Here is a 13,013-nt window from a genome sequence, read left to right as displayed (position 1 = left end):
ACATTAAGTATGTACAAGTCAACCAATTTCTTGAAGTTAACAGTTTTAACTGGGATAAAGGAAATTAGATACTAATCTCATATTTTTAAATTTTCTTAAATGCCCTCCACCAGTCCTTATCTTGCTTTCCCTTTTACAGTATTCTCCTCCCCCTACAAATCATATTGAAATGAGAGAATAACTACATAATGCTGGCCTGAAGACTTAATCTGATGTCCGGGACCAGCCCAAATCCTAAAGTCCATTCTTATGTATGACTAGATGTGGAAGATATACTGAGTCCTTGATGATTTTTTATTTCCTTTAACAAAGATGTTAGAGCTCTGATTACATATGTGAATCATTCCTTCCTTCTATCACTCTTAAAAATAAAAGAGAGGGAAAGAGAGAAATCTCAGTGCAGTTCTTCCAAAAGAAAGCGGTAGGTGTACATCTGTCAGGCTACATTAAGCCAAGAAGAGATTTTTCATTTTCAAAATAGTTTCGTAGGGTCCTTGGCGCTCTCTCTTTGTGAAACATTTACAGGAAACATGTATTTAAAGAGAATTAAAGCAGAAACATACAGAAATCCAAGTAAAACTCACCACCTCCATCCTTTCTTGGGCAAGATGGTCTACATTACCCATTCCACACAAAAGAACAGGAAAATCTGGGTTTGAAGTAAAACATTCGTGGCCTGCCAGCTGGAGCTAGAAATGTAGCTTTGTAATAGCAGGAGAGGGAGGCTGAATGATGTCTGGTTGTGACTTACTAAATAGATAGATAGAGCTTTCCTTCCCATTTATGAAATTCCTAGGTTCATAAAATACAAAGACCAAAGATAGTCTTTCCTGTGTTTATTATTCAGAGTAATCTAGCGTGTGTTTCTCAAGATTGGTCTGTAAATCCCTTGCATGGAAAGTTTCATCAAATAGACTCCCAGTATCCATACCACATGTACTGATTCAAAATCTCTGGTATTTGGGACCCAGGAATCTGCACTTTAAAGATCAAATCAGGTGATTATTATGCACACCAAAGACTAGGAGAGAATTAACCCTGTATTCTTAGCCTTTTACCATACCGTAGCTCCGTTTGCCCTCTTCTGCACCAGAAAACAAGATTTTATCGGTATCTTGAGAGTTAGTATTAAGGTTGGCAAGATTCAGGCCTCTGAGAGGTGACTGGGGGCTCTCCCTAAGGTCCGCTCATTCCTGGTGAATTTTATATTCAATTTGGGGGAGAGAGAGAAAGGGATTTGGGGTATTCAAAGGCTAAACAGACTCCAGATCCCAGAGATCGTGCTAAGCTCCTTAATATCAGGTTTCAGGACGCGTTCGTCTAATAATGTCTCCGGCCGGCCACCGTCAGCCATCGAGTGATGCAACACGGCGTACTGTCTGCCGGCAGTCACCCGACTATCAAGATGGCGGCCCCCAGGAGCTGGGCTCTATGGAGCCTCTGCGGCCGTGGGTGGTCGCCGGTGTTGCCGAGCTGCAGGCTTCCCTGGCTTCGTAGCTGCTGGCCCAGCGGCCCGCTGGGTGCACGACCCTTGTCGCAAGAGAAGCGGGCAACGGAAACGCACTTCGGGTTTGAGACTGTGTCGGAAGAGGAGAAGGGGGGCAAAGGTGAAAGGGGCGAGAGGGCGGAGGGTGGGATCTGCGATCTTGTTTCTTCTGCTCATACTAACGGTTAATGTAACGTCCTGTCAGCTCTGATGCTGAGCTTGTGCGGTCCTGACCTATAAGGAGTACCCCCAGCGTGACCCTGCTAAACGTAGACGCCTTCTCTTTTTAAGTGGAGTAACTATCACGAAATCCCACCAATTGAGCGTTTATGATGTTCTACCCAATGTGCAGACGTTTCCAATTCTCATTTCAACTTCCCGGTGGTGAGTATTGTTACACATGAGGAAACTGAGACTTAAAGTTTAAGCAAAACTTGCCCAATTTAACATAGCTAGTAAGTGGTGGAACTAGTAGTCCAACCTAGTTTGGTCTGACTACAGAGCCCACGTTCTTTACCTCTCGATAAAAGGGATGGGCCATTTTTTATAGAAAGAAAATGAAACTTTTTCCATATGCCTCGGCTTCCAAATTTGCTAGGTAGGAATAGCAGTTAACTTCTTTCGTAGAGTTCTTGTGAAGATTAGATTACTTCATACACTAAAGAATTTTGAACAGTGCTTGGCACTTCATAATTGCTCAATAAATGTTAGATATTGTTGAGCAGTTTCTTTGTGTCCAGCACTGTGCCATAGGCATGGAAAAGGAAAACAACTGTTTTAAAACTCCAACTGAACCATTTGTAATGCGGAAGGTGCTATGTCCATATTACAGATGGATATGGTGAGGCTCTGAGAGGTTCCGTCACTTGGTGTGTGGTCACCCAGGAAATAAAAGAGCCCACAATGGAATTTCCCATCATCTAAAAGACTAACGTTGCATTACCTCTCACCTCAACCTTACTAAATACATAGCTCTACTATAACTCTTTGAATACTGAATTTAAATTAACATTTATTTCACTGTGAATCCCCAGAAAGCTGGGACAGTGGCTCTTTGGTGTCTATATCCTCAGCGCCTGATGCACATTAGGAGCTCGATAACTTATGGCGGAGTGAAATAAGTGGAGCCAAGTAGAACCATAGTAAACTAATTTTATTTATCAAACCTTTTAAAATATTTTACATAATTCTTTTAATTAAATACAAGCCTAGGAGATAGGAACTCAGCCTGGTTTTATGGATGAATAAACTACTACTAAATGGCATAGTTGGGATTTGAATCCACGTGGGTTGTTTACAAAATAATAATAATGCCTAACTTCTGATTTGTGCTTTACAATATATAAACAACATTTCATACAATGGCAGTGGGGAAGAGTTACCACTGAGCTAAATATGGCTTCCAGATTGGGAGCCAAGACTGAAGTACAGGCAGTCTTCCCTTTGCACAATGATGCAGGACAGTAAAAACGACCATGCAAACTGAAATCATGACAGTGAACTTAATGATTAATAGGAGAAATTGCAATTGTTCCAGGACCTTAAAAAATTATCAAACATCAAAAACTCTCTTATTGTCAGTTATAAATGTATGAGGGAGGGAAAAATAGTAAAGTTAGTATTGATTTAGCACACCTGAAAATGAGATTTAATTTATGCAATTAGAATTTTTAAATTTTTAAGTTTAAATTTTTAATTAAATCAACATTCTAATAAAAATTTAGACTGAGAATTAAGTTGTTTCATTCCTTTGTAAAAACTTTACCAAGAGTAGTTTAAAAAGTGTTTGCTACCTTTTCATCATAACTTACAATAAGGAGTGAGCACTTTCTCCATGCCTCGGCGCTTTACCATACTCCTTTCTAAGTTTCAATCAACTTCCAACATTTTATCCTTTCACTTTCAATGTCATGAAGTATCTCCAAGAATTCCTTTAATGTGAATTTTTTTGCTGGCATCATTTCCTCTGGGACATCTTCAGCCTTTTCATCACAACCACATTCTCATTTACAACCCTAAATTCATCTTCCCAAAGTTCCTCTGGCTGCATGTTTAAAATCCCTCCAGTGGCAGCAGTAGCAACATTCCCACTGTCATGTTTCTCCTATAACTCCATTGACATTCTACTCCAGTTTCACTTTCAGCATTGTCACATTTCATTATTTTGGTGCACTTTTCATTTTCATTTCCTCTTTCAGTTATCTCACAAAATGCCACAGGGATTTACAACTGAGAGAGAAGGAGGTAACACAACAACATGCTTTGCTGTCTGCGTGTGAACTGAGTAACTGATGTAACCAACCACCTACAAACTGAAAGAAGTGACGTGATTGGTTTCTGATCATGACGCACATCTGTTATTTATGTAGTGATTTGTGGACTGAAGAACTACTAGCAAAATTTGTACTTTATGCAATTAGTCACAGTTAATATACCATTGTATTTGAATGATGTTGCTGGAGAACTGGTGTTATTTAACTAAACCACAGTAACTGACATTCTTGCATGTTAGAACCACACAGAGCAAGGAGGGCTTACAGTCACTGGGTTGAGCCTTAGTGTCCCTCTGAATACCCCCAAAGATGTTCAAAAGCAAAGAGCAAGCTTATAGGATCCAGGGTTGAGAATAGGCATTCAAGATTGAGTTAAAGGAGGGGGCTCTATATTCTGCTGACTCAGTAGAGATCAGTAACATTTTGGATCTAAGCAGCATAATTCGTCTGAGGAACTCAGAGTATCTTCCCTTCATTACCAAATTCAGCCTTAACAGCAGGCAGGTAGGGGGCTAGCGCTGATATTCTCACCGCATGGGCAGAAACACAGCTGCAAAAAAAGTTAATGTAGCCTGTGCTTTAAAGTGTTTTGGATAGTAAATTCCTTATCTGTCCAGCTAGCCCAGATTCCACAGTCTGCCTGGACCCTGTGGAAAAGATTCATGGGGACCCTCTACAGTGTGACTTGGCCCTGATTCACATCCTGCCATCCATCTGCCCATCAAATTGTACCTGAAGTTTTTCTCAGCAATGCAGGCAGAGATGAGCTGAGGTCTTCGCATCTATTTTTCATACGTCTTTCTAATGGATTTTGTTGTCTTTTAATATAATAGTATTAGAAAAATTCCACCACCACCCCCATCCTCTAAAAAAACAGAAACCTATTTAGCACTAAGTATGTGCATGGAGTTATTACAGGGTAGCAGTCCTAGGTAAAGATAGATAACAGAAAAGAGGTTGATTTCTTTCTTACATGAAGTAGTTTAAGCCTTTTTTAAAAGAGGTAATGTTCAGGTATAGATTTGAGTGTCAAGCATTGCGGCTTGGCTCCACCTTGCAAAGACAGTTAATTTCAGGGAGGAAAACGTCCTCTTTTCATTTAGGACTTTTCCAGGTTAATCTTACTAATAGTGCAATCATGTTTCTCTCATGTCAAGTCTATCAGGTGTTTGAAAGTGTGGCCAGGAAGTACGATGTGATGAATGATATGATGAGTCTTGGTATCCATCGTGTTTGGAAGGATTTGCTGCTCTTGAAGATGCACCCGTTTCCTGGGACCCAGCTGCTCGATGTTGCTGGAGGCACAGGTAATGTCCAGTTTGGTATCCTCGGGTACACTGAGCACCTTTTATGGAAATTAGAGTCTCTTCTTGGAATGAGTTAGTTCACCTACCATTAGGCTGATGATGGCAACTGAAAATTGATACACTTCTAAGAAAGTTAATTATTCTTTTCTTTTTAACTGAATGTCAACCAAAAGCACAGACTATCCGCTCCTCAATCCCTGTGCCTTTGTTTCGCTCCCTTTGGGTTTAAGACATGCTGGTTTTCTGTTTGTGTTTGTGTTTGATCTTTCCTCCTGTTGGCTTCTGACAGGTGACATTGCATTCCGGTTCCTGAATTATGTTCAGGCACAGCATCAGAGAAAGCAGAAGAGGCAGTTAAGGGCCCAGCAAAATTTATCCTGGGAAGAAATTGCCAAAAAGTACCAGAATCAGGAGGATTCACTGGGCGGTTCTCGTGTCATGGTCTGTGACATCAACAAGGAGATGCTGAAGATGGGAAAACAGAAAGCCTGTGCCCGAGGATACAAAGCTGGTGAGTCCTGCAGAAAGTGGACACAGAAGAAATGTTTGTACGTTCATAAAATAAGATGGAATAGGTACAATGTTGAAGTGCTTTGTTTTCCGGGTTTTAAAAACATACAGATAGGTAGGCGTTGAAGGTAATTTGTGTGCTGTTATGCACATTATGTCAGCAACCCAGGGAGTTAGGTCGTCAGCCCTGTGTGACAGGGGAGGTAACCAAAGCCCAAAGAGGTTAAGTATCTCACTCAAGTAACACAGTTTAAATGGCAGATCCCAAACTGGAGCTGGATCTTCAGAGCTCAGCTCTTGGGCCCTGAGACAGAAGTTTGGCTTTTAATTCCCAGCAGCTCACTGGTGACCCCAGTGCCCTATTCTTGAGCCATTTCATTCCCCACCCAGAACTAAACTCGACCTCAGCTCTCAAACCAGGCCAGTTACTGAGCACCACAGGGTGCTGGGGCCTGGGCATTTCCCTCACGAGACTCTCTTCACAGGCAGTCTTTACTCCAGAGTTCCAAGTTGGGTAGGCCGAGGCTTTATCAGATCTGCATCAAGGTCAGACGGTTTTTCCCACTCAGCCTTGCTTCGTCTTCTTTTTGTCTTTCCCAAGTGTCTCCCCTCACCCTCCCACCCAAAAAAAGAAAAAACCTTTTGCATTCCTCCATCCATCCCAGCGTGGCTTTCTCAGGGGCCCACGTGATACAGTTGAAAGGACACCTGTAAATGGTAGTCGTCCGGCTTCCCTCGCACGGTGCTGCTCTCAATGGCCCGTAGGAAAGTGGTTGCGCTTCTCCAGGAACCTACTGCAGCCTCCAAATGGACAATTTCTGCTCTAGCTTTAAAATGTGCCTTTTACATTTGGCTGTTTGTTTTAATATTTTGAAATACATTAGCCCCCAGTTTTTTGCCCCAGGAGAAGTTCTGATGTGGTAGCTGCGGCATTGTTTTACCCAGCTTCTTGGAGATGCTGCGGCGCCCTCTTCCACGCCGGCCAGGCACTGCAGGCGGCCCCTGCGACAGGCAGTGGGACACAGCAAAGAAAGCCGAGTCCCTCCCGTCAACATCAGCTTTTCTCTCCTCTCCCGCCCCCACCATGAGTGTCTATGGTTATTTTAGGTCAGTTCTTCCTCCTCCTCCTCCCCCCACCCCGAGAACGAGCTGCCTAGACGAACTGCGGCCCACTTGGCCCCCCAAATGAAGGACTCCTTTGTTAACCATCAACACGGATCAGAAGGCCGACAGTCACTAGGATTTCTAGACAAAGGCACTATGTCTCCTTACTCCTACTGAGAAATGTGTTTCCCTCTCTCTCATGCTCAGCTACGAAGTGTGGCGAACAAAGACAGACGTGATGGCTGGTGCTCCACTTCTGAATCCCTCTTGCCAGGACAGGTCTACCTGCATACGAATCTCTAAGTGCTGCTTAGTACGGCTTTATCTTTCCTCCTCACTTTATCAATTTCCAATAAAAATGCCTTTGCAAAGAATATCATGCAGAAAAGTTTGAAACTAAGTAGAAGGATCCTAGAAAGTATTTAATAATTGTAAATGTTAACGGGTAGAGGCATTTTTATGTTTAGTGCTATGATGTGTTTTATTTGCATTTTATGTGTGGCACTTCCTCCCCAAATGGGAGCTTGGAGGGCAGGAACCTTAAAAAGATTTTTTAAAGGTGGAGGAGGTTATATAACTCAGGGGTAGAGTGTGTGCTTAGCATGCAGGAGGTCCTAGGGTCAATCCCCAGGACCTCCATTAAAGTAAATAAATAAATAAATTTAATTACCTCTTCCCCCTACACACTCCCCCCCAAAAAATTACTTGATGGGTTATTAAAGTGATATATTTGAGAAAAATTTGGATTTCAGAAATCCAAAAATTTGAAAAAGTACTAAGAAGAAAGTAAATGTTAACCACAATTTCAACATTCAGAGATACTCCTCAAATTTTTCATATATTTCCTTCCTATCTTCTTCCGAATCTTTTCCTTTTTATAAAATTGAGAGCATCCTGTGTAGACAATTTAGTATCCTGCTTTATTTAATTCAGCATTGTATCATGAGATTTTTCCATGTTATTAAGAAATTCCTTAAAATCATTATTTTTCATGATAGTCCCCCATACAAATGTTTTATGATTCCCATAACCAGTTTACATAACCAATAAACCAGTTGATCTCTCATTTTTTCCTAATGTTTTTGCATATAACACAACTTTGTGACATCCTTATTTATACATTTTTGCATACATTCACTAGGTTTTTTTTTACTGACTATATAAACTTGGACAAGTATTTAAACTCTCTGGATATCAGTTACCTTATCTATGAAATGGGGAAAATAAAACCACCTCACAGTAGGAGGATACTGTACCGTAACTGGTAAAAACACAGGCTGCGGAGTAAAACGGCCTGTGTTCTACTCCACGTGCGTGGCCTTGGGCAAGCTACTTTAACCTTTCTGAAACTCAGTTTTGCTCACCTGAAGGATACTAACAGCTGTCTCATGGAGTCGGTATGAGGATGTGAGAAGGTAACGTGATAACACAGACCCTGCCATCATGGCCCCAGTAAGCAGTAGCTCTGATGGTGATGTCATTAATGTCTCCCTCCTAAAAATCAAATAGCTGGGTCAAAGAGTATGCTTACTTTTAAGGCCCTTGTTAAGTACTGCTAGTGTGCTTTCGAGGAAGATGACTTTCATTTACTTTTCCTCTATAGTCCCTTCCTTCTGTGTCATATTTTATGTCGGATTCACTGCAAGGTGAATAATGTTAAAGCTGAATCAGGACCCTCAGAGGACACAGCCACCCTGACAGGGGCTGAATTCATGACCAGACTTGGGGTCTAGACACTGCTTCTCTATGACTCCAATAAAACCAATATAACTATGCTAAATTATGTACTTAGAATACTTACAATGAGCCCTGAAGTGGGTATTATTACTGACTCCATTTTACAGATGAGGAAACTGAGACAAAGTAGTTTATTCAAGATTATATGGCTAATAAATGGGGAAGCTGGAATTAGAACCCAGGCAACCCAGGACCTGGGCCTTTTTAACCACAGTGCTCTACACAAAACACTTAGTTGGATAAAAACTGCTTGATGGTGAGGCACTACTAAGTAATCAAGTTCTACTCAAAGCCTTGGGGGACTTCCTGCTAAACTTCAAGGACACCATCTTCAAGTTCTTGGGACGGGGGGATACTTTGAAGACAGTGGCCAGGAGTCCAGTGGAGAAGGCAGATACGTGTTTTCTGACGCCACTTCAGATACTACATGTGGGATGTTCACCAGGCACCAAACAATTCTCCAGCTGTCCAACACCAAGCAGGTGTCCAGCAATTCAATTCAGTTCTGACATTAATTACCCAAAGTTAGCACTGATGCCACAAGACTGCTCCCACTTCACAAGCCAGCCGCAGGCAGGGCATCCTGGCTACCTACACTTCTGTCCAGCTGACTACAAATTCAGGGGTTCCCCGAACCCCTCCTTAGGTTTGACAGTTCGCTGCATGCAGAGGAGACAACTCCTCAGACTGAGACTGGAACTGCTCTTCTGTTTCAGGACTTGCTTGGGTATTGGGAGATGCCGAAGAACTGCCCTTTGATGACGATAAGTTTGATGTTTACACCATTGCCTTTGGGATCCGGAATGTCACACACATCGATCGGGTACAAATGGCTGCCTCCTCAGCTGGTGTGACTCAGGATATTAGTGCTGCTGGAGTGGATGAGGAGAGGGAGAGAGCCTTTTCTGGGCCCAGCTCTTTAGTGGAACGTTTCAGGTTTAGAGGTCTTAATCCTTTAAATTGCCAATTTTCCTGCTCAAAAAACTGAAAAAAAAAACAAAAAACAAAAAAAAACCAACAGTATCACAGAGAGATCCCCATGGACGCCTTTGTTGCTTGGGTTGGTATTTACATCTTTGAGACTGTCAGTCTTCTCTGTTATTTCATCTGTTTCCTCTCATTTGTGAAGCCATCTGACTCTGTGATTTTGCAGATCAGAGGCATTTCCTTGGCCGGCACAGAAAAGGACACTCAAACCCTCTCTTGGCAGAAGGTTGCTAGATTCATGGTTCCTCTGTAGGAAGAAGGGAGTGTTCAGCTCTTCATCATTTATTTCTTTCTGTCCCAAAACATTTGAAGATGCTGAGCAAGGCAACCAGTTTCATATCTCTAGTGTGGACTCCGGTTGCCTGGTTCCCTGCTTTGGGTGAGACATCCTTTATGGTGTGTGCTAGCTTGGTTTTTATGACCTGTCCTGTGTATGTAGCCAGTTTATTATTCCTTTTAAATTAAAAAAAATGTTTAAAGTTCAAAAGGCACAAAATGATGTATTGGTAAGTCTTCACCCTTGTGTCCCAACCATTCAGTCAGTGCCTCTTCCCCCTATAGTCACTAATTTCTTAATGCATCTTTGCAAAGATGTTTTGTGCATATTAAGTATATTTATTTTCTTTCTTCTTTTATACGAATACTAGCCTTGAAATGCTTTGCCTATTGCTTTTTTTCCTTAAAAATATACCTTGCAGATTTTCCATGTCAGCACATAAATAATACTGGCTATTTTTTTTAATAGCTGCATAGATTCCATTTGCATAGATAGTCCATAATTTAATCAGTCTCTCATTAATGGTTAAGATGCTCTAATCTTATGCTGTTCAGATTGTGCTGCAGTGAATAACCCATATACATGTCATTTCCACAGTAGATGCATTTCTGTAGGATAGATTCCTTGAAGTAAAATTGCTAGATCAAAGAGGGATAACCAGTGTGATTTTGATCATTCTAAAATTGCCCCCCCATGGGGGTTGTGCCAATCTGAGTCAGTTTAGGTTACTCCAGGCAACCTTCTCTAGTCATGGGCAGCAGGATGCCTAAAGCATTTAGGAGATTGTAGGGTTATTTCTACTGTTACAGCTTTGCAGCTGAGAGTGAACAAGGGATCTGTGGGAAGTAGCTGGTATAATGCCTGTGAAAGCTAAAGGGTTCTCAGCCTCCCGGAGTTGAGTGAGGGCTGCTGAGATGTGTGTTCTGTTCCTTGTCTCACTCAGGCACTCCAGGAAGCCCATCGGGTCCTGAAGCCAGGAGGACGGTTTCTCTGTCTGGAGTTTAGCCAAGTGAACAATCCCCTCGTATCCAGGTTGGCATTGCTAAACAGGGCTTTATTTTCATCATCTAGCCAAGAGCTTCCCATCCCAAAATGGAGAGAAAATAGTCAGTAAGCTCTAAGCATAAACTTCATAGCTCAGAGTCCCAGAGTCCCTGAGGGACAGTGCCACCTCAGAGGTTAGCCAGTTCTAAATGATGACACCTAGGCCAGAAGAGTTTCAAACCAGTAACCAGAGACTCAAGTGGGCCAACGTCTGTATTTTGTTTGATTCTTGGTATTTTAGAAATGGACTTAGATGTCTAAATTTTTAAAATAAGGAAATTTTACATAAAAACCTGGATTTCCAGCTTCACTTGAGAAATCAGATATGTGGTGGCCCTCGGTTAAGCCCGTATTTCCACATGGCAATAGTCAGAGCTGAGTGGTACCCACCCCTCCCCCACCTTATGGTCCTTCTAACTGTACCTGTCACCACATCCTATTGATCTTGCCATTTGGCCCACTGTTGCAGGTACTTGCTTGACCCCTCCCTATAGGCATTTGAGTTTATGAGCCCAGGCTTAGATCTTCCTGCTTCTTATCAAGGGTCATGTTCTAATCTTTTGCCTTTTCATTTAGGCTCTATGATGTATATAGCTTCCAGGTCATCCCTGTCCTGGGAGAGGTGATTGCAGGAGACTGGAAGTCCTACCAATACCTGGTAGAGAGCATCCGACAGTTCCCACCTCAGGTACAGAACTTCTACAGCTCACAACAAAGACCCCACGGTTGAAATGCAGGTGATTTTTGCTGTATCTTTCTTTGTGTTTTAGGAGGAGTTCAAGGAGATGATAGAAGATGCAGGTTTTCAGAAAGTGACTTATGAAAATCTAACATCAGGCATTGTAGCCATTCATTCTGGCTTCAAACTGTAACTCCTTTAAGATCCTGGAGCGTGAACCAGTCACATCCTGTGGAAAGCCTGGAGCTGAAGGATAATCTGGTTAGTGAGACCAGCAGCAGAACATCTCTTAAGGCTATCTGCCTTGGACTCATGTTCTGATGTGACCAATCTCCAAGTGAAAGAAACAAGTTTCTGTCACTTTACTGCAGCTTTCCTTAAGGGCTGCTTCAGGCTTTCTCCCAGAGGTATTTATTTGGTCTGTACTTTTTGCTTAACTCCTACTAATTTTTCTTGGCTGTCCAGTGTGTCATTAAAACCAGCACTAAAACTCAGTTTTGAAGTGTTTTGTAGCTTCTCTGCCAGTGCTGCCTTCCAGAGGCATAATGAGTCATTTGAACTCGATGATTTGAACCAGAGAACTTCCTAGCTGTACCTGAGTCCACCTTTCAGCCCAGACAGTCCAGGGCCAAAAGCCAAGGCCCGAGTTAGAGGGCTAAGGATCGCAACTAGAAATACGCACTGAAGCACTAAATGCATTTAGTTTGTGTAGTATTTGTCATTTTTTCTTGAGGGGAGGTGAGAAACACTTTTGTCGTTATTCGTTCAGTCCTCTTCTACCAAAAGCCACTATTGTGTTTTCGGTGCCGGTCATGAAGAAAGCAACTTGACAAATCCTTGTTGAAAGAATAAATGTACCAGCAATTTCCAGCTTTCATGTCTTACATGGAGAGCTTCTTTGCCAGAATACATTTGAAGAAAGGATTTTATAGCAAAAAAAAAAAAAAAAAAAGTCTGATGACTATTTACCTTGCCTAACCTGCTCCAGTACTCAGGGGCAGAGCTGGGCAGAGCTTGTCTCGATACAGTCCACTCATGTTAAAATGAGGCCATATTTTGAGTGTGGATGAAGCTTAGTTTTTGAGGGTCTTGCTAAGAAATTGCAAAAATCAACCTGTGAGTTGGCTGGCAGTTTAACTGCAGATACCTTAGTTCAAGGCTACTTGAAAAGGCTTCAGATAATGCTGCCTCTTGCCCCAGCACAGGAAGGGTCATTAAGTACCTTCACTCACAGAATCTTGCCCTCTCATTTGAGAAGCTTCCAGATACAGCTCTCTATATTACAACTGTCTCATAGAACAACACCTGAAAACATTCAATAAAGTGCTAAACCTGAGAAAAAAACTTTTAGCTTCCATTTTGTTTCCAGCCAGCTGAAGCCTTTGAAAATGCCGAAAGGAATGCAGATGCTGGAAGGAACTTCATAAAACCTCAACCCAGTCCCATCTCAGTGGCAATGTGGTTTTCTCATATCTGAATCAAGAAATAAAATTTAAAAGCTATCATTTCCTGGCAATGGATATGGGCCTGATCAAATTAGAACTCCCCAATGTCCTGCTGTTTGTGGACTAAAGCAGCTTTAGGGTCTGTTCCTGGAGACTATTTCGAT

General features: G+C 42.1%; 1 protein-coding gene across 2 annotated transcripts; it reads left to right on the top strand.

Moving 5' to 3' along the window:
* The first annotated feature begins 1,380 nt into the window (after window positions 1–1,380).
* Window positions 1,381–11,898, top strand: COQ5 (coenzyme Q5, methyltransferase). 2 transcript variants are annotated; one of them, XM_031442781.2, is made up of 8 exons: window positions 1,382–1,607; window positions 1,692–1,870; window positions 4,917–5,066; window positions 5,356–5,577; window positions 9,134–9,240; window positions 10,625–10,713; window positions 11,302–11,413; window positions 11,496–11,898. In XM_031442781.2, exons 2-8 carry the CDS (start codon window positions 1,816–1,818, stop codon window positions 11,595–11,597), a joined length of 837 nt encoding a protein of 278 aa, XP_031298641.1. In that variant the 5' UTR covers window positions 1,382–1,607; window positions 1,692–1,815; the 3' UTR covers window positions 11,598–11,898. The 2 variants fall into 2 exon arrangements, with proteins under 2 accessions (XP_010993561.1, XP_031298641.1); XM_010995259.3 differs by lacking the exon at window positions 1,692–1,870 and having other exon boundaries at window positions 1,381–1,607.
* The last annotated feature ends 1,115 nt before the right edge of the window (window positions 11,899–13,013 follow it).

The sequence above is a fragment of the Camelus dromedarius genome, chromosome 31, assembly GCF_036321535.1.
Source record: "Camelus dromedarius isolate mCamDro1 chromosome 31, mCamDro1.pat, whole genome shotgun sequence".
Lineage (NCBI taxonomy): Eukaryota > Metazoa > Chordata > Mammalia > Artiodactyla > Camelidae > Camelus > Camelus dromedarius.
Note: the sequence above shows the minus strand (reverse complement) of the source record. Positions and strands in the feature narration are given on the sequence as shown.

What these genes read in the sequence shown, in the direction of transcription:
- COQ5 (XM_010995259.3), top strand. Translation starts at nt 1,406, where the DNA reads ATGGCGGCCCCCAGGAGCTGGGCTCTATGGAGCCTCTGCGGCCGTGGG. An exon ending in TGCCCGAGGATACAAAGCTG is followed by an intron (nt 5,578 to 9,133) that starts GTGAGTCCTGCA and finishes CTTCTGTTTCAG; the next exon opens with GACTTGCTTGGGTATTGGGA. An exon ending in ATGTCACACACATCGATCGG is followed by an intron (nt 9,241 to 10,624) that starts GTACAAATGGCT and finishes TGTCTCACTCAG; the next exon opens with GCACTCCAGGAAGCCCATCG.